At 42.3% G+C, this 22131-nt stretch overlaps 1 protein-coding gene across 4 annotated transcripts in view; it reads left to right on the forward strand.

Annotated features, from left to right (window-relative positions):
• ALPK2 (alpha kinase 2) overlaps positions 1-22131 on the forward strand; it is an 81536-nt gene that overhangs the window by 34293 nt on the left and 25112 nt on the right. For all 4 annotated transcript variants that reach the window (XR_012904970.1, XM_006116550.4, XM_075932611.1 and 1 more), the window contains 5 exons: positions 8569-8791; positions 9578-12124; positions 13750-13897; positions 16853-16980; positions 17079-17114. Coding sequence is in view for 3 of the 4 variants with exons in the window: in XM_006116550.4 (XP_006116612.1) it covers positions 8569-8791; positions 9578-12124; positions 13750-13897; positions 16853-16980; positions 17079-17114 (3082 nt within the window). In the remaining variant the exon portion in view is untranslated. The remainder of the gene's footprint in view (positions 1-8568; positions 8792-9577; positions 12125-13749; positions 13898-16852; positions 16981-17078; positions 17115-22131) is intronic.

Genomic DNA, 22131 nt, shown 5'->3' on the forward strand with positions numbered 1-22131 from the left:
GTGTTCTGGGATGCAACATAGGGCGAGGTATATCTAGAGACAGAACACGTGAGAATTGACATTCTCATCTGCCTACATCATGACAGACAGATAACCATCATGCAGCAGATCTTCCAAAATTATGGCATGATTTTAATGTTCAGCAGGGCAGACAGTGCAATCAGCAGAAGTTGTCACTGGAGATTGGATGAACTTGCTGGTTTAAGAGAAATACCCTTTAAAAATAAAACACAAGAGCATCCATAAGTTCAGAAGCCATCTGGCAAAAGCATCTATTCCAGACTACAAGTGCTTGATGCCTGTGTTCTTCAAGATGTTCTTTAAATCATTGATATGGCATAAGCATTCCACTCACTATAAATTACCTACCTATGATATAGAGCATATCGTATTCTACCTCAAATGCTGTAGGGTCTAAGTGCAGCCCTGTAGCAAAGGATAAAAGATGGATATATTTAGAATATAATGGTGCAATATAAATATTAATTAACATTTTAACATAGACCTATAGTACCCTTTGGTTTTTCAGTGGAAAGAATACCCCAACCAATGGAAGAATGTGGATGGAACACCCACACACCTCTTTTACAGGTTATCATCATGGGAGAGAATAATCTGAAACGTACTGCTTATGCATGTGTAGAAGGGAATAGGTATCTACAAACACTATCCCACCAGCATCTCCTCAACACACTATCAAACATGCATAAACATTGCAACAGTAAACAAAACAAGTAGTCTTCCTTATGCTACCTTTCTCCTTTACAGTAAAGGATAATTGATTATCAGAAACAAAAGTCAAAGTGATGCTACTTTTTAAAGCTTGAGCTAGTGCAAAACTGAATGGCTGTGGAATAACATAGTTATCCTTTCACTTCTAGCACTAAGATTAGCATCCAACCCTAGTTAGTAGGGATTGAATATTATTACCATCTGATGGTCATTTAGTGGTCTATATGAAATGAATGTGAGTCACAGCTGAGGCCCCAATGTGCAGATGCTCAGATACCATGCAGACGGACACGGTATTAATACCAGAATAGACAGGGTTAGAAAATAATCACCATCACACTTGACACTAATTGGCAGGTTCATCTAAGAAGCCAAGGATTTAATGAATAGGACAAGAAGCAATGGGCTTAAACTGCAGCAAGGAAGGTTTAGGTTGGACATTAGGAAAAACTTCCTAACTGTCAGGGTGGTTAAACACTGGAATAAATTATCTAGGGAGGTTAAGAGCCAATTAGATAAACTCCTGACAAGGATGGTCTAGATGGTGCTTGGTCCTGCCATGAGTGCAGGGGACTGAACTTGATGACCTTTTACATTAGGTTCTTTCCAGTTCTGTTATTGTATGATGTTGACTTGTCCCTTCATCCCTAGCCATGATGCCCTTATTTCACAGCCAGGGACATCCCTAGGGGCATGTGGAGTTCGGGAAACTGTGGTAAATACATTACTTTGAGGATTGCTATTCTGGCCAATCATGCCACCCACAGCACCCTCCCGCAATCACAGGGCCCAGAACAGGCATCCTGATTCTCCCTACCCTAGTGGTGGCTCAGGTCAGAACTGACAAGCTTCAAATTTTCCTTGTTTCAGGGAACACTTATGGAATAGAGGACTTTTTTTCCTTTATTTCTCTTCATTGTACTCTTCAATGGCCCCAGCCATTTTGCTCGTCAGGGTGGAAAATGTTTTCAGTTCCCCTATGAGTGGTCAAGCAAGAAAAAAAACCCAACCAGACAGCCTAGCAGAGCAAAAACGGCTGGCCAATCACAACAAAGAAAAGCAGCCATTAGCAGTACAGGCCTCCTTGGAAATGACCTCTTTGCTAGCTCACTCCATCAACTAGCCAGACCTCTAGCTTCTTCCCTAATTTGAAAGTAAGTAGAACAGACAGACCATGCACACACTTTCCACTTTCATTTAAGTGTTTCTGTCTGGCCTTTGGTCCAGACAGGATTTGTCAATAATGTGGCAAAGCTAGAGAACTGCTGACATGCCTCTGACTTGAAATTATCGGGTCTGAGGTACACCTAGGGAAGACACTTTGGCTGCTTTGTGAGTGGTTGAATCCATCTCTTTTTTGTGTCATTACTGTGTCACTCACTAGACAAGAACTATGTATTTCAGAAGAGAGTCAGAATACAGAATTATCGTTTACCTTCTATCTACCATCTCATCCCAGGCAGTATCTCTCTCTCTCACACACACACACACACACACACACACACACACACACACACACACACACACACACAAATTGAAATAACTTGTATTGCGGGGGGCACATAAATAAAAATTGTACTGTTTTTAGTGCTTTTTTGATCTTCCGAAACTCAGTGCGGTAATTGAAGGAATTATTGACATCTATCGCAGGCAATAAAGCATAGTAGTTTCCTACCAGAAGGGGGGAGAGGAGAATTAAACCATGATTAACAGTTCCAGAACTATGCTACGTGAAATGACTTGTTACAAAAAATATGTCAAGTGGCAACATTGAAATGCTCCAAGTTTGTTACAAAAACTTGATTTAAATACTCAAAAGTATAAAGAGCTCAGGTTTCTTAGTCAGACACAACTGGGATCATCACATTCATAACCAATCAATAAATCCTCAGTGTGGCCAGCACAAGACTGAAAACAATTTTCCACAACCAGGTTTTTTACTTGAGGTCCTTAGTTACAAGATCTTTTATATTATTATTGCATTATTTACTGGCAATCAAGGGATGTGTTGGTGCCTGGATACTACAATAATGAAAACTTATAGACACTCGAGGCAGACACCCACAAAAACAAATACACTAGATAGGCAGAAAGGAAAGTTCTCTAAATAACTTGTTGTTTGCTTGTAAGCTTCTAGTGGCCAAGAAACCACGGTCTGTTTTCAGTTTCACATGTGCAAGAAGCAGGGACTGACTGATCACATGATGCCAGACTTTCCTAGCAAGAACTCAGCAGACATTGGTGAAAGATCAGCTGTGATTTAGGCTGTAGTGGCTGTAAGTCTGGGGTGGGGAAATTTTTTTGGATTGGGGACCACTGAACCAGAGAAAAATGAGCTTTCCCACCCTGCTGTATGTCTACACTACAGCGTTATTTCGAAATATTTTATTTTGAAATAGTTAATTCGAAATAAGTTATTTTGAAATAACGCGTCTACACACAAAATGCATTTCGAAATAGTGTTTTGCTATTTCAAAATAGCTCGTCCACACTGATTGGACGCTGAATCGCATTTAAGGACAGCAGGGCATCAGGTCAATAGTTGCTTTGTGTGGCTGCTGCCTGAGGCTATCTGAGGCTTGTGCTTAAAGGGACCCCCCTGGACAGCTGCTTCTCAGCTTTCCCTGCTTGCTTGCCTACCTCGCTGAGGAACAGCAAAGCATTTTTCTCTCTGTCTGCTTTGGTTGCCCTAATTCAGGACACCACAGCACTCAGCAACATAGAGACGGAGCTGCCCCTGGGCACCCTTGTGCTCATTTTGGATGCGTTGCTGCGAGCCTGGCTGCAATTGCTGGAGACTGCCTGGCAGCATCTGCTGCAGCCCGACTGCCAAGCCCTCTTCCTGACCCCCCTGGGGGCTGGGGAGGAGCAGCAGCAGTGCCCTGCTGCCAGCGTGCCCCGCCGCATCTGGACACCATCAGTGACTGGTGGGAACACATCATTCTGGAGCGCTGGGGAGACCAACAATGGACCCAGAACTTCAGGATGAAGAAGGACACCTTCCTTGAGTTCTGTGAGTGGCTCGCCCCTGCTCTGCAGCAACGGGACATGAACACAAGGCCTACCCTTCCCCTCCACAACAGTGTGGCCATCGCCCTCTGGAAGCTCTCCACGCCGGGAATGAGGGTGGGAGAGGTGAGGGATAAACCTGGGAGGAGGGAGCTGGAAGGGGGTGGAGAAGCTCAGGGTTGTGGGTCTTGCTGGTCCACCTGTCTCCCAGCACTAAGGGTGTGGGGGCCTTGGCGTCCCTGGGGGGGAGCGGGTATGGAGGATGGGAGGGGTGTGGGAGAGGATGAAATGGGAGGGAGAGCAGGAGTGGAAAGAGGAGCGATAGCTGGGGCAGCCACCGGGGCTGGAGCAGCAGCAGGCAGCAATCTCTGCACCAGGGTCTGCAGGTGGTTGCAGATGGCATGCCCCTGGTCAACCAGCTCCCACAAGCTCTCCCACCACAGCTGCAGGTCTTCCTGCAGCCAGTGCTCCTGGCAGTGGACCTGCCTTTGCAGTAACCCCAGGTGCTGCCACTGGTACTCCTCCTGGTTCCGGGTGAGCCTGCTGAGGGCCAGGGTGCAGGAGGATGTCCTGGGAGCAGTGGTGCGCCCTGCACTCGCAGCTGCTGCGGCTGTGGAGAAACACGAGAAGTAGTCAGTTCTCCCTGGAGACACAGTGGGTGAAGCCCAGCCCCCCTCTGCAAGGCGAGGATGACAGGTCTCCACCATCATGTCCTGCTATCCCCAGAGTGTGAGCTGGCCCCTGTGCTGTATATAGTGTGGGTGTGGGGGGGAAGGGGAAATGTGCCCTGCCTCTGTGTAGAGGAGGCTTGTGGAGAGAGGGCATCGTGCAGTGTCCCTCCCCGGGGTCAGGAGTATGTCATGTGCCTTCATACATACACGCATGTGGGTAACAGGTCAGGGTCCCTGTGTGGCAGCCAGCTGGGGCCACATGCCCAGGGTGGCACGGCACATGCACAAATTGCTGCGTGCTCTGTGGTCAGCAATGACCACAGGCACGGTCCCTGGTCTCCTTTTCCCTCCCCGCCCCCCATCCCGCATAAGGGGACAGTGATGGCACTCACATGTCAAGGCCTCCCTGGCCTCAAATGACACAGGTGACAGGCTTGCTGGGATGGTTCGAGGGTCCTGGGTGCGAGGCATGCTCCCTCAGGCTCCTGCAGCTCCTGGCCATCCTCCTCCTCCCTCCTGGGTATCATGGCCAGGGCCCTCTGCCCCAGGGTCAATGACCACCTGGGGGCACAAACCATCTGACCCCCCCAGGATGTGGTCGAGGGCATCATAATAGGGGTAGGAGTCTGGGTCAGCCCCTGGTTGGGAGCTGCCCCCTGAGGACCTGGCGTAGACCTGCCGCAGCTCTTTTATTTTTATGCGCACCTGCTCCTGGGTGTGCATGTGGCCTTTGGTGGCCAGGCTGTCAGCCTTCCACCTGTAGATGGCCGTGTTCTTGTGTCTAGTGTGGAGATTGTGGACTTTGAAGGCCTCCCCCCAAACCTCAATGAGGTCCATGATCTCCACACTAGACCACAAAGGTGCCCGCCTTTTGTGGCCCCTGGCAGGCTCCTGGGAGCTGCCAGCCTGCTCCTGGGGAGTGGGAGGCGGCTGAGTGCCAGTGGGTTGCTGGCTCATGCTGGGCCAGGTACACGGACTGCTGGCTCTGGGCTGGCAGGCTTGCAGTTGGCACAGGCACTGTGGCCTGAGTCTGCCCCTTTAAGGGCTCCGGAGCTAGTGTGGGAGCAGAAGAGTTTTCCTGGTTTGGTCCAGAGTGGCCACCAGGGCACCCCGGGAAGGGCTGGAGGCCCCATATTTCGAAATAAGCATCTACACAGTGCTTATTTCGATTTAGCTATTTCGATTTTGACGTTATTCCTCATGGAATGTGGTTTACCAAAATCAAAATAAGTGCTCCACTATTTCGAATTAATTTTGAAATAGCGGTTTGGCTGTGTAGATGCTAGGAAAGTTATTTCGAAATAATGGCTGTTATTTTGAAATAACTTTGCTGTGTAGACATACCCAAACTGAGCAAACTTTAAGCTTATAGGTGGTAATGAGAAAAAATAAGGTGTTGGAGGTAAAACTCTAAATGGATGGAGTGCTCAGGAGTGGCTGAGAAGTAACAGAGGGTTGGGAAATGAAACCTATACTTAGAAGTGGGCCCAAGCCCAAACCCTAGATTAAAATCCCCTGAATGGTTAGGAAGGTTTAGAATCAGAGACAAAGTGTGAGACTAGCACCTCTCTCTGTAGAGGACATAACAGACTATCAAGTGAGAGCAGGAGTGGGGCTGGCTATGTGTGGGGGAGCTGAGGGTTCCAGGTTCTGTAGAGTGCAGGGTCACTAGGAGCTTGATGAGAGATGTGAAGTTTGCTAGGTGCTGCTGGGAGATGAGGGTCAAGGCCATGAAGCCTGAGACAAAAACCTTCCTCTCCTGTCTTCAAATTATACAGACTTCTAGGAAGTAGGTGGAGGAGAAAACACTTCCCTCCCTTACTTCTCTCAGCACGCTGTCAATTCCATATCCTACTGAAGCAGAGCTTCTTTGAAGCTGAGTAAAGAAATAGGAGGGAAAAAGCTACTGCAGTAGAAACTGCATGGCAACAGTAGAAGGGATTCCACCCCCCATCTCTGACACCCTGAAACTCCTGTCCCAATTCCCTGACAGTCCCAGTTAAACAAGGGATATCAAATTTTGATTATTTGGCTAATCAAATAGTCGATTCAATTAGTTAATAAGGGCACTTCTGCCTTTGAAGTGTAGCAGGGTTGTTGCTACACTTCAAAGGCGAAAGTGCCGCAGAGAACCCGGGAGGCAGTGGGGGACTCAAGCAGTCCCTGTGCTCCCCGCAGCATTTCAAAACAGCAGCACCATATGGAGCCTGAGGTCAGCAGGGGAGTCCCCAGCTGACCCCAGGCATCAAGCAGTGCTGCTGCTTTGAAACACCTTCTTGAAACATCATCTGGGTCCAGCTGGGGACCCCAGGCTGCATATGGTGTTTCAAAGCGGCAGACCACAGGCTCCACACAGCGCTGCCACTTTGCTGCACATAGCATTTCAAAGCAGCAGCGCCACATAGAGCCCGGAGTCTGGCCCCAGGCTTCACATGGCGCTACCACTTTGAACCCCCTCCCCCAGTTCCTGCCTCTTTCTGATAGCAGCAGCAATGTGGGGGGAGCAACCAGTTAATTAGCCTGTCGACTATCTGATAAACATTTGCTTATCGGATTGTCGACTAGTCATTCACATCCCTAAGTCAAGCACCAAGCAACTAATCCAGGATAGGTCTGGACCTACCTGTTCCCCACTAAACAGATGCAACGCTGATCTATTTTCAGAAATCTTTACTCTGCACCACCTGCTTATTTATCAGCACCTACTTCTGATCAGCCCTAACCCAGAGACCCCACACCACTATGCTTCCTCAGCTCCCAGCTCTATCCACCCTGCCCCTGCACACATACCAAACACAGGTTAGAAATCACCTGTTGCAAAGAACAGTAGGTTGGATTGAATGAGGTTATGCGAGGACACTGTGGCATATTTTGAGTTCATGGGAAGAGAAAAATTGATTCAAATACTCAGAAGTTCAAGTGAACTTAAAATTCCAGTCTGATTTTTGCACATCCACCATCATAACCAGAAAGTTATCGCATATTAATAAAACCTAGGGGTGGCAGAGGCTTACAGAAACATAGCAGGATATCCGGAAGTATATCAAAGGAAACACTTGGGGATATTTTGGTGGGGGGTGGAATTTCCTGGGAATGTGATTTTTTGCCTGTATATCAACCAATGAAGTCCTCAAGATTTCAGTGACCTTTTCATTGGCAAAAGATTGGATATGCCCCTCTCTACAGAGCCATTCAGTGCCACTCTAAAGAATAAGAAGCGAGCCTATAAGTGACATAAGGCACTCCCTTTCCTGTAAGGCTGAGCATGCTGCCTCCACCATGCCCAGCCTTGGATGAGGACTAAAGCTCAGAATGTCGTGAGTTTCCAAGGTGGCTGACTACTCAGCTAGATAGGGAGTGTTGCTCTAAGTGCTCTCAGCAGGGCCTTTGTGTGGGAAGCTAGTTCTTCCTTTGATGCTTTTCACGACTGACTTGTCAGTGCTGAGGAAACATGATATTTATGTAAGAGTAAGATGCAAGGCCCACAATAGAAAGGAAAAAGAAGCACGGCCCTAGAGAAGTACTTGATGGGGGCGTGAGAAAATGTTGTTTACGCTCTATTGATACTCTACTACTCGTTTGTTATGTTTAGAAATTGTTAGAGACGTGTCAGAGCCACAGGCTCCTCCATAATTATGTTTCAGGGATTCTTGTACCTCCTTCCAAAGCATATCGATTCTATCTATGCATTCGTTTTATATTGCCACCCATCACCGGAGAATCTGACCAGTTTAAATGTAAAGTAGATTGGCAACAATGAAGTCGCTAGTGGATTTCATGGAGTCTCTGGCTCATCTCTATTAAAAGTTATTTGGGTCAAGTTAAACTGTGTGTGATTGATTTGTTAGTATATGACAGGGAAGAGGGTTGGGGTTTGCTTGTTTGTTTTCAAGGTGCTGATCTTTGATCTGCTCCAGTATCACAATTCTTATATTCCACAATGTTTGAATCCAGATCTAAATTTCACCTGAATTCAGGGTTGTTTATATCAAGAGATTTTATTTTGCCCAGAACAGAAATAGGTATAAACCAGGAAATTGAGATATTGACCAAAATTTGTCCAAAGATCAGGGCCATTTGGATCCTGGATTCTGGTTCAGGTCTCTCTGGCAGTTATGTTAATATTTTGTGTTTCTCTTGCCCCTATATTTCCTAGATAAATAAACAAGAAACAAACACAGAAAGCTTCATTTTCACAACTTCTCCAATAAGGGACATCGCAACAACCAGACTTCCAGTCCTGGAAATGATCAGCAGTGAACATGGATTACAAGCAGAACATGTGACTTTACAAAGCTGCACTGCTCACGATGTGCTCCATGATCAGAAAGAGAGAAATCAGCAACCACCATGCTGGGAACAAAGAGTTAATATTACAAGTAACAACTTTTTTTTAAAAAAAAGTCTTTCGAAGCATCAGGGCTGGAGCTAGGACTTGGGATGCAGGGAGCCAGAGCAATTACATGGTACCAAGCACTCTCTCACTCTCTCATGTGCTTGGCTAACTGGTTCTTGCTCACATGCCCACAGTCTAACTGATCACCATATGTGAGTCAGGAAGGGATTTTTCCCCAGATCAGACTGGCAGTAATCTTCCATGGGGATCAGGGAGAGGGCTCACGTTTCTCTGCAGCATGTGGGTTCAGGACACTCGCCATGATTGTCTAGGTACCATGTAATCATTTTCCTGCTATGGTGGGAGCCTCATGCCAATGCCATAAGTAGGTATTTTTGCACCAGGGGCAAAATATTAATCACCTGAGGTTAGCATGCATTACGCTCATTGCTTTTGCAGCTTATTATTTTTACTTATTGAGTATTTGCGCCCATGATTATGATGCATCCAGGGTGAGCACCCCACTTGCCCCACCCTTGTTAAAGCCCTTCCATAAGCACTTGTGCACCTCCGTCCTTCCTATTCTCTGCCCATGGCACACTAGTCTCATCTCCAGTGGGCTGCAATGTTATGTTCTTGTTTGGTGGTTGGGTTTAACGTGCGGGTGCTGGGCGGTGTTAGTGGCCTGTGAGATTACAGAAGGTCAGACTAGAGGATCTAGTCCAGTCTGATCTTAAACTCTATAAGCTTGATCCATTAGCTTGTTTTCTTCAGGCTGTTGCTATTACTCATAAGTAAGATCTTTTATATGCTGTTCTGACCACAACAGAGCTAAGTGACGGACAAGGGGACAGAGAAAAAACGCGTGGTGCTCATGAAAAGAGTGGTACAGATACCATCTGTGATGAGCCTCAGTGCGGAATCTCTGATTCATCTTCAGCCCATGACAAGCTACTGAAAGCTCTTTCTGAAGAGGATTCAGAATGTCACCTCACCTGTGAAAATAGGGAGCTCAAAAGCTTAGAAATCAGTCCTGGTGTGGTCAAAGCCACAGTACTGACTTTTAAGGCAGAGGCCTGTACTGAATATCCTGTGGCGGTGAATATAACAGAAGACAATGAATCTGTGTCAACACCAGCAACTGAACTAAAAACAGCAATGGAGAGTTGCAGTGATTCTGGCAGCCTATTAAAAACAGATGAAGCATATAATGGTACATCCATAAGAGACACTGCTGTCAGACAAACTCTAGAAACAGGTGGCATGTACCCATGCTCTAGCACTGGAAATAAAATAGAAGAACCATCCACTCCTATTTTAAAAAATGATATCTTAAAAGCTGAGGAGAGGCTGGAACAGAAGCCAAACAAACCATTAACTGATGATAACGGAGCTATTCAAATGACTACTGCCCAGGGAGGAAAGCTTGCTTCTAATAATTCTTCTGAATCTCATAATGCAGAATCTCCTCTCAGATTAAAAAAGGCTCAAAATAGTCATTTAGAACAAGACCAAGAACACTTAACTTACATACCAGATAGCTATATTGGTCAATTACCTTATACAAAACAGAATATGAGAATAAAAGATCAGATCATTAAATGTGGAGATGAACTCCCTACTAAAGACTCTCATGTTATACACAGCTACCCAGATTCTATTTATCTCCACGATCTTGTGCAAAAAGTGGATTTATCCAGTAATTCTTCCTGTGAAAATATCAATCACTTTACAGGTAAAAAGTACTTTTCTGCTGAAGAAGTTAGTAAAAGTTCTGAAGAGAATTTTCGGGGAAAAGGAAATGAGTCAGATCTAAATGCACAAAATGACAGTAACTGTAGCACTTACTATCTTACATTATCTCTTACAAAAGATAACAATAGTAAAGATTTCCATTGTGTATCTGATGCACAGGACTGCAGTTACATTAGACAGCTAAATAATTTAATTAGGAGCCCTGAAACTGTAATATATGAAGACAGACTGAAAAATCCAGATCAAAACAACAATAGGGCAGAGATAGATATGCAGCAGGTAGGGGTCAACTCATTGTCTGAGGAGCAGTTTTTAACGGAAATGTTGTTAGGAAATCCCAGAGATAAAGAAAACACAATGGGTAGAGAAAAGAGAGATGTTGGAATAGATGAGGGACAAAATATTACAACTTTAAGTGTCCCAGAATTGGACAGTATTTCAGAAATTCAGCCTCTAAATTCTCAGCAGGGAGCATCAGAAGGAAACACAATTATCCTTGACCATGGCTGCAAGATTGTGAGAAAGTTAAGAATGGATTCTTCAGCAGGCTCCACTTATGAATCTGTGTCTGTAGCACCAGCTAGCATCTTTCAGCCTGTAACTAGTGTTGGGAATGGAAATAATAGTACTGCAAGTCAAGACTGTGGAGATGTTGCTGACAAGGTGGCTAGTTCCATCCTTTGCACCCAACAAAAAAAATTACAAGAAACTTTAACTGTCTCTATAGAACCCATGAGCCAAACAGAAGGATCTACTATTAATGCACTGGTAAAGGGATACTCAAGCGTAGAAAGCCTAGTGCCGTCTGAATCCTTGCAAATGGTTATTAAGGGAAATGAACATTTGAACCAGCTGGAAAGAACAACTGAACTATTGCAGGGCCAATGTCATACAACAGTCAAAGAAAACAAGGATGAAACAATCTTGTATGGAAGGAAAACAGAACAAATTCAAGAAGCCGTTGAATATAGCCTAGATGAAGGTGAAGTGGAGCCTTATATGCGTGCTTTGATTACTCCAGAGGAAGAGGAACATATTATCAGTTATAATAGTGGACAGTCTGATCCACCCCTGCCTCCTTCTGATCAGCAAACTGGAACACCCTGTCATGCATATGGGAATGAAAATACAATTAATGCCACTGAACATCACAAAACCAAACAATTCAAAGGTGATGGGAGTCGAAACAGGATTTCATCAGATGCTGTAACAGAAAACTTAGTTAGTATCCCAAGATATGCCTCAGAGAATAGCCAACATTTTCAAGAGGAGCTGCCAGAGAGCAAATCTCAGCAATTCTCTTTAGCATCGACCAAAGCTGATCCATTCACAGCAAGAGAAGTGGAGACAAAAACTCAAGAGGCACAAAAACCCTGCAAGCCCTTACTTGTCAAGCCTGAGTATGGTAAGTGTCAGCAAGAAACAGAAAACAGTGAACATTCCACTGATGGGGATAAGAAGAAAATGTTGTCAAAGGTGCTGTCTAAGAAACCTCATCTAGAAGCCAAGGAAAACCCACTCAGCAAGAACTCCAATTGCACTAAAAAGGCCTGGAAAGCCAATGCAGGCATAATTCACAGGGAAGAGCAAAGAAAACTACCTGCTAAAAAATACAGCAAAGGTAGGAGGGAACTGTCTCTCTATTGTTTTCCCCGTTCACATCCCTCAGGCTACAATATGAATGTCAAAGAGATTTCCAACGCACCACAAGACTCCTTCAGCTAAACTAAATCAACTAGAGACGTCGTGCATGAATTTATGAAAAATTCCATTCTCAGAAGTAATAACCACTGCTATCCCAGGCTGCAAATTTGCTCAGTCCCTGGCTACCCTTAGTTGACAAATGTATCTCATTTTATGAATTGATTATATATGATGATTATTCAAACAGAATCCTTGCAATATGATACCAAACAAAGTAGTATCCTGTTATTCTATCCTGCAGCGGGTTGGTTTCACAATTGTGCCACCACCCTGTGGCTCTCCAGTGAAATTACACTGTATTATGGACCTAAATTGCTTATATTGCTGGTACACTGTTCCTGTTAGTTATGTATTGCTGTGCATATACATAACAATTTGCAGAAAAGTAAGATGAAAAAAGGTCGAGTTCTGCGCTTGCTTACAATGAATATAAATCCTGAGTGATTCTGCTGAGTTAATGAAATTAAACTGGCATTAAATCAGTGTAAATAAAACGAGGCCCAGTTTCTGACCCAAAGAGCTTACAGTCTGGAAAGATAAAACACAAAGAGCCAGCAGCATAAAAATAACACAATTAAGCATTTATGGTTTGCATAAGACTTTGCTAGGTCCTTTTCATTTTTTAAAATTACATTTCACATTCATGTTGTTAACCCAAACTAAACATAAATCATTAATAGGTCAGGCATGGGACCAGGAATGGAGAGTGACTGAAAAGAGGCTAACAAGCCATTCAAAGACTCTAAACAAACTAGTAATCTATCTGAAAGCTCTATAACTAAGATGGAAGTCGACCTAGCCAAAGTGCTCAGGGCTGTAACAAATTTCAGAGTCTGTATGATGTACCTAGGTTGGCCTACTCTTCAGTGTAGATGCAGCTAGTTTGATGGAGGAACTCTTCTGTCGACTTAGCTACTGCCTCTCAAAGAGGCCAGTTATCTGCACTGATGGAAAAATCCCTTCACTCAGTGAAGAATGGGCCATTTAAGTCTCTGCCAGAGCACTACGCCATGCACTCTGAGGACAGGTTGCCCTTGCACCTTCGGCCCTACCTCTTCTGGGTGCACAGAGCCACCTCTTGCCTTGCCCAAGAGGACATGGAGGCTGTTGGCTTCACTGATAATAAACCAAAATAGAGAAACCTGGTCCATTCCACTTTGCAGGCTTAGGCAGAACATTAGCATTCACCCTTTGTTTGTTATGTTTCCACATGAATGTTAATAGTGAGTCCTGAACATGTTTTTAATGTCATTTCAGGGATATCAACAGGGAGGCTCTGAAACAAAAATAATAACTTTGGGAGAACATTCATCTTTATCAGGGCTACTCTACCTAGCCAAGAAATTTCATATTTGTTCCATTCCTCCATTCCTCTTATTATTTTAGTCCACATTGGAGGGTAATTTGCCTTAATATTTATTCTTAATATTTTAGATTCTTTTACCCATTTATATGTATGTAGCTGACATTTTAGGTCCCTTTAAAATGGCAAGGTAGTAATATTATTTTCTGATCCTAAACTGTCAATATTTAATTTTTAAGCCCCCACGTTACTGAAGAAAATCCATGCCGAGCTGTTCTCTGATTGTTCTGGAAATATTAAATTATGCTGTCAGTTTGGGGAAATTCATGAAGACTCCATCATTACATGGACTAAAAATTCAAAGTTAATAGCTCGAGTGTATAAAAGGTAAGAAGGGATCTTAACTGGAACTTCCTAAAATATTTTGAGATTATAATTTGAGGGGAAAAAATTAAATGGTCTAATGATAGGCTCTTGGTGAGAGAACTGAAGTGATAAGGTGGGGAAAATATACGGAAAACCCCCCACAAAGTAAGCAGATTTTACAGAGCGTATTGATATCAAACATTATTTCCCTCCTTCGAGGTAGTTCCTGTCTGTTCACATTAGCTGTTTTATATTTGTTCCATTACACTGTCAGCTACTGTGCAAGAACGTGCTAAGGTGAAATTCCAGCAGCTAGGCCAAATGATATAAACAAGTCTGGCAAAGATATGAGAAACTGGAAGATATGAATCTCTGAGTTCTAATAAAAGCAGCTAATAGGCAAGGAGCAGCTTTGAGGAACAGGAGAGGTTACATCTCTTAAACTTTTAGTTCTGTTTAAATGAACCTTTAAGCTGACAGGTACTGGATATGAGCGAAAATTGTCTCACTCCTTAACACAGCCAATTATATTATATCTGGGTGGCTGAGCAGCAGTGCAGTGAGAAGAGTAGAAAATAAAAGTTTTATCTATGCAGGAGAGTTAGATACCTGCCCCCTTTTGAAGATACCACTAAGGCCAGATCTATATTGGGGGGAGATAAGCAAGTATGAGCATAGCTGGAGTTGACGTACCTTAAACTGAATTTCTGCAGCAGCCCCACAGAGGGAGAAACTCTCCCATTGACTTCCCATACTCCTCATGACCCCTTGGAGTACCGGGATTGATGGGGGACACCATCAGCATTCTATTTAACGGGTCGTTACTAGACCCACTAAATTGAACTCCAGAAGATTGATCTCTGCTGCATCAATCTCTGGGTAAATATAGACATGGTCTAAGCATATGTAGGCACCTAAATACCTTTCCAAATATGGCCCTTCGTCCCCAATGAGACTTAGACTCCTTAGTGCTTATGTGACTTGAAAATAGAACTTAGGATGGGCTCTTCTGGAATTTTTACTCCCTGTCTTCCCATCCCTTCAGCCTTTTCATTATGCCCTTTCAATCCACCTCTCTGGTCAGTCAGAGTACATCTACACTGCAATAAAAGGCCCACGGTGCAGCTGCAGCTGGCCCAGGTCAGCTGACTGAGGCTTTACAGCACAGGCTGTGGCGCTATAAAACTGCAGTGTTGACATTTGTACTTGAGCTCTAGACCTTCACCTTACACCAGGTCTCAGAGCCAGGAGTCCAGCACTTTTATAGCTCCACAGACTGAGCGCCACAAGCATGAGTCAGCAGACCCAGCTCTCTGAGACTTGGTGCCATGGTTTCTTTTTAAGAGCCATGTAAACATATCCATAAAATCACAGAAATGCAAGAACGGAAGATACCTTGTGAGATCATTTAGCCTAGTCCCCTGCACTGGGATATAACTAAGTAAATCTAGAACTTGTACACCTAGTCTCGTTGCCATATAGATAGTATGTTCTTCCGTTTACAGATTGTCATAGACTACAAAATGGAGCCCTACGTGGATACAACATTTGTATCTGCATCCATATCCACAAAAAATGAGCCACAGATATCCACATCCATCTCCATGGATGCAGATACAAAACAATTTTTCGGGGTTCTAGTTACAAAATTTGTATCTGCATCTACAAAAATGAGCCATGGATATCCTCATTCATATCCGTGGATGCAGATATCTGAGGATATAAAGCAGATAGCCACAGATTTGCAGAACTATAATTATACATTAATATAATACCCAGTACAAAGGACCCACAATACTAATGGGGCTTCTTTGGACACCATCGTAATACAATTGGTGAATAGCAAATAGTGACATTATCTGATGCCTGTTCCTGAAGGCAGCCCTTCCAAAAATAGCATTGCGGCACTGGATCAACAGTGATCCAAGAGTGGCATAAAACTGGTGAGCATAACTGAGGGCATGTATGAGAACATGAACTCATCAAATCACAACTGATGTGCCATTCTTAGCTCCTCCTTTGAAAATGATGCTGTGGAGTGACAAATATATAATACAAATGAAAAGTTGAAAGGGAGAATAGCTGATAACATATTATAATAAAGCTTTGTTACCCTGTATGTTGGAGGATTTGTTTCTAAGTATACCGAAAAATATAGTTTTGGGGTATGTCTACACTACAAGGGAAATAAGTTATTTCAGAATAATAACTCACGATATAACTATTTTGAAATAGCATGTCCACACTACAGGGAAGCCTCAAAATTAGTCTGAGGCAGTCTCTCCTAATGTGGATGCGCTACCTTGACTTAGAGCCCTACGAGGCACTGGGGAGTAATTACTGTGAATGCCCCCCTGGGAAGGAGCTATCTCAAAATAGCAGCAGTAGAGCATACACGCTACCACTATTTCGAAATAGCTATTTCAAAATAGGCCTTATTCCTCATGAAATGAGAGTTTATTATTCTGAAAAAGAAGCTTGTTATTTCAAAATAATGGGCTTGCTGTATGGATGCTTACTTTGTTATTTCAAAATAATGTGAGTATTTCAGAATAACTCTGTAGTGTAGACGTGCCCTTTAAGAGACTACATAAAACATTCCGTCTTATGACTGCTAGTGCCATGTTCCTCAATACACAGGCCTTGCCTACCTTGGCATGTTTCTCTGAAAATAATATGAATGTTAGAAACTGACACACATTTATAATCTTTGTTATAAAATCAAGTTTGTGTAGGTTTGGTAAAGTATTATTTTCTCTTGGAATACGATCAAAAGAATCTACTTGGCAATACAAAAACAAGCTGAATGCTTCCAAGTAGGGTTTGAAACGTCATATCAAATCTATCTACATCCCCTCTGAATTGCACTCTTTGCAGCAACTGTTAGTCCAAAATATTGGATGGTACTGAGCATGTTGGTTAGAAAAAAATATTTCAAAATACTAAAAATGTAAATGTTAACAACTTCTATTCCAGTGCAGGGGATGATTCGCCAGTGTCTTTAGCAATAGTTCAAACTAGTATAAAAGACCACGGATTTTATTATTGCTGCTTGAAGAATATTTATGGAAAAGTGACTGCTGAATTTAACCTGACCTCGGAAGGTAAATCCCAGCACTCTGACTTTTAAATTATAAGAACAATGACAGATGCCATTTACATTCTATATTGCTACAGTGTCTTCCCTTTCATTCCCTTGCAGTAGTGAAACATCTTTCAAGTTACCAGGATATCGAAGGTAAATACATGTAATGTTTGTTACAACTTGGCACATTTTTGTCAATAAAATATAAATAAAAGCAACAATAAATTCATAAGTAAAAAGGTTATCAGAATTCTCATGATAAAAAAACAGGTTTGTTAGTTCTTTACATTGATCTGGTGATGCAAAGCAGCTGTAAAATGATAACCAGCTAGTTAAACCAAGATGACAGATGCTTGCAACATCAAAGTGGTGTAAAGCAGCCAGACTGTTCCAGTGAATCTGGCCCAACATATTTTATTTCTCTTAATGTGACAATAAATGAGCAAAACTGCCACTTTATTGATGATCCCAGAGATAAACCTATTGAACAAATTGTCAAACAAGAAAAACCAAAAATGTACAATTGCAGAGGTTTCATATATAAGTCAGATTGCACCTGCAAATCATAGAATACTAGGACTGGGAGGGACCTCGAGAGGTCATCGAGTCCAGTCCCCTGCTGTCATGGCAGGACCCAATACTGTCTAGACCATCCCTGATAGACATTTATCTAACCTACTCTTAAATATCTCCAGAGATGGAGATTCCACAACAACTTTAGGCAATTTATTCCAGTGTTTAACCACCCTGACAGTTAGGAATTTTTTCCTAATGTCCAACCTAAACCTCCCTTGCTGCAGTTTAAGCCCATTGCTTCTTGTTCTATCTTCGGAGGCCAGGAAAAACAAGTTTTCTCCCTCCTCCTTGTGACACCCTTTCAGATACTTGAAAACCGCTATCATGGCCCCTCTCAATCTTCTCTTTTCCAAACTAAACAAGCCCAATTCTTTCGATCTTCCTTCATAGTTCATGTTCTCTAGGCCTTTTATCATTCTTCTTGCTCTTCTCTGGACCTTCTCCAATTTCTCCACATGTTTCTTGAAATGTGGTGCCCAGAACTAGACACAATACTCCAATGAGGCCTAATCAGCCCAGAGTAGAGCAGAGGAATGCCTTCTTGTGTCTTGCTCACAACACTCTTGTTAATGCATCCAAGAATCACATTTGCTTTTTTTGCAACAGCGTCACACTGTTGACTCATATTTAGCTTGTGGTCCACTATAACCCCTAGATCCCTTTCTGCTGTACTCTTTACTAGACAGTCACTTCCCATTCTGTATGCGTGAAACTGATTGTTCCTTCCTAAGTGGAGCACTTTGCATTTGTCCTTATTAAACTTCATCCTGTTTACTTCAGACCATTTCTCCAATTTGTCTTGATCCTTTTGAATTATGATCCTATCCTCCTAAGCAGTTGCAACGCCTCCAAGCTTGGTATCATCCGGAAACTTAATAAGCCTACTCTGTATGCCGATATCTAAATCTTTGATGAAGATATTGAACAGAGCCGGTTCCAAAACAGATTCCTGCGGAACCCCACTTGTTATTCCCTTCCAGCAGAGTTGTGAACCATTAATAACTACTCTCTGGGAATGGTTATCCACCCACTTTATAGTAGCCCCATCTAAGTTGTATTTGCCTAATTTACTAATAAGAATATCAAATGCCTTACTAAAGTCTAGGTATATCACGTCCACCACGTCTTATCCACAAGACACAGCTTCTCCTTTATCCACAAGACTCATTATCCTATCAAAGAAAGTTATCAGATTGGTTTGACATGATTGTTCTTTACAAATCCATGCTGGCTGTTCCCTATCACCTTAAATGGTATATTAGGTGCCTGAACAGCTATGTTCAGACATTCAGTCACGATTCTAACAGTTCTCTCCCCCTTGATCAGAGGAATGAGCTGTTCTGTGTGATGCTGGGTGTTCTAGATTTAGGAACAGAATCAATCTTTTCACCACATCCTTTCAGTAAGAAAGTTATTTTTTTTAAATTAAAATCAGAGCATCCACAACAACTTGCACTCATCTCTGACATCCCAGAATCCCTTCATTTACGCACACCTGTCAAGATTGCAGTGGATGCAGTAGGAGTAGAAACATTTCAGTAAGCATACCCTTTAAAGCCAGCTACAAAAATGTGAGCCTTTTGTCTGTACTTACGATGAGCTTATGCTTTCAGTAAAAGCTACATGGGAGGAGAAAAACCTGAATATTTTAAAAATACGAGGCTTGTTTGGGTTACTAACACTCAGATTTACAATTTTTATAATACTATAGAAAAGCAGAGGTGGAAGGAACCTGGAGAGCTTACCAAGTTACCTAATCATACAGCAAAATCATCATAATAGATATTCCAATACATATTTAAAATGTCACACAGCTTGCTTTTCAAAAACTTTGATTAACAGAGGTAGGGTTTTTTGATCATATAGGCACATACTCTAATAATCCAAGATACACAAAGCATTTTACATTATCTTGGTGAATGCAGTAAATGTTCTTATCAGTAAAATTCAGGTCTGGAGTTTAAACATACCAGTATTCAGTAGCAGCTGAGCAGAGAATTTAGCCCATTTAGCCAGTTACAACAGTCTGATCGGGTTTGGGATTTTTTTCAAACTTCAGAGGTGTTCAGCACCAAAACTGTGACTTGGGTACTAACAGTTGCATAACTATAGGTTTGACAGTTCTCCTTAACCACTGAAGATAGGACAAGAAGCAAGGGGCTTAAATTGCAGCAAAGGTGGATATTAGGAAAAGCTTCCTAACTTTCATAGTAGTTAAGCACTGTAATAAGTTGCCCAGGGAGGTTGTGGAATCTCCATCCTTGAAGATATTTAGCAGCAGATTAAACAATTAACTTCCAGGGATAGACTAGATAATACTTAGACCTGCCATGAGTGCAAGGGACTCATAGATGTGCTAGGAATCTATGCTAGTGTTTCAAGGTGCAGCCAGACACACAGCACTCAGATTAGATTATTTTTGACCCTGAATCCTCTTTCATTGTACCATCAATACATGACAAATCATATTTTCCTCTTGTGCCAGAAATGTCTTCAGACCTTATAGATCAGTCAGCAGTACAACATTCCTTGATAACATTGCCCCTTGCTGTCCTAATAAAGGCAAAATTCCCCTTAAAGCTAATGGGAGTGTGCAGAATTGTGCCTTTTATGGAATTCCTGTAGTAGAAAACAGTTGGAGTTAATGCACAGATACTTTTGATGCATATCACTTCACACACAGTAAATAGTGAAATACCACTGCAATGTGTCATAGTAATAAAGATGAAGAAAAGAGGAGCAATAAAATATTCAGGCATAAAATTTTCCAGTGCTATTTGAACACATGGTATTTGCATTGCAAGTTGTCTGCTGTGTAACTTTACCCAAGGAGAAGGGCAAGGATTGAGATCTGGAATATTTTCCCCATGTGTTATCTTTTATTTAATCAGACCGGCACATCTTGCTATGCATGTGCTAAAGATAGACAACACTTTGCAAATTGGTTTATCATTTCTGAACATACTGTACTAGTCATCTACTTCATTAAGATGGTTGATTTTGTCTTGTTTCTCTTTGAAGAGAAATCTTTCACTTCCTCATTAAAACAAATGCAGAGCTTTTCATCTAGCAGTGCTGTATAACTTGATAAAACAACGGTAACTGGAGATAAGGAGCTCTTTTTATAACACAGTATATTTACCTACACTATTCATTCTTTGTTTCAAAGGAAGCCAAAGGTTTACATAGTCTAAATCAGAGATAACCACTATTTCTAAGTGGAAAGTCTGTACTGCACACTTTAGGTTTTCCTCTCTCACTTTTCTTCACATCAGGATAATTTGTACACACAGAGAGATGAGAGTAGTCCTCATTTTGCACAACTCTGCAGTAGGGTGACCAGAAAGCAAGCATGAAAAAATAAGCCTTTTTTCCCCAGGGAGTAAGGAGTATAATTGCCTACACATCCACTCCCCGTCTTATGAACACACCGACTTACGACCAACCTCCCGTTAACCCCATTATAATATTTTTGAGTTGAGAACCATGTACGTCAAGTTTTTTGAGCAGTCCAGGCAGCGCATTTAAGGGTATTTCCTACTTATGACCAAACCGAGTTACGACCAGGTATTCAGAACGTAACCTGTTTGTAAGTCAGGGACTGCCTGTATAAGATAAACCCCCTAATATCAGGACAGACCCTATAAGATTGGGAAAGTTCAAATAAAATTGAGACATCTAGGTCACCCTACTTGGCAGATCTGAAATCCAGGTCAAATTTTTAGTTCATTTTCCTCTACAGTCTTGCCCCTTCCCCCCATTTCAGTTTTTTTCTTCTACTTTTTTTTTATTATTATTATTATTATTTCCCTGCTTCTTCTTCCTTCTTTCTACATTTTGTCTGTATTTTCATGGTAATATTATTCCAGACATTTAGAAATTAAAGTCAGTAACTCTGTGATTTTATTCAATTTTAACAAACACTAAGCAGATGTTCATCATCTTGTTATGACCTCTAAAATCCAGAGGTGACTGTAAAAGAAATCAAGGCTCTGATTTATGCCTAGTGAAGTCAATTGCGTTACCGTATGGATAAATGTGACAATATTTTATGGAAACCTGAGTCTACACAAAACCACCTGTAGAATATAAGTCACAGAACCATGGAAATGTGGGACTGGAAGGAACTTGATAGGGTCATTAAGTCCAGTCCCCTGCACTGAGGCATAACTAAGTATTACCTACTCGACCATCCCTCTAGTCCTTTTTTTATCTTCTCTCATTTCTAATCAATCCTTTAATCTGCTGCTTATCAGCTATAAAACATAGCTACTCAAGAGACATGATTTAGCATGTAACTTTACAACTCTGGGACTATATTGTAACTTTACAACTCTGGGACTCTGAAAAAATATTATTGATGTTCTAATTATTTATATTATGGTAATACTTGGTCAGATTTGGGGCTTCCTTGAACCAAGTGCTGTATAAACACACACACACGGATAACTATGGTCTCTGCACTGAAGAAATCTGAAAGCTAAAATTAATATTTAAACATTGTTTTTCAAATTGTAAAATAAGCTAACGCAGAATTGAGAACTCCCACCTGACTTCAGACTTTTCTAAAAAAATTAGGCCCGATTGCCAGGCA

Source organism: Pelodiscus sinensis, chromosome 6 (genome assembly GCF_049634645.1).
Source record: "Pelodiscus sinensis isolate JC-2024 chromosome 6, ASM4963464v1, whole genome shotgun sequence".
Taxonomy (NCBI): domain Eukaryota; kingdom Metazoa; phylum Chordata; order Testudines; family Trionychidae; genus Pelodiscus; species Pelodiscus sinensis.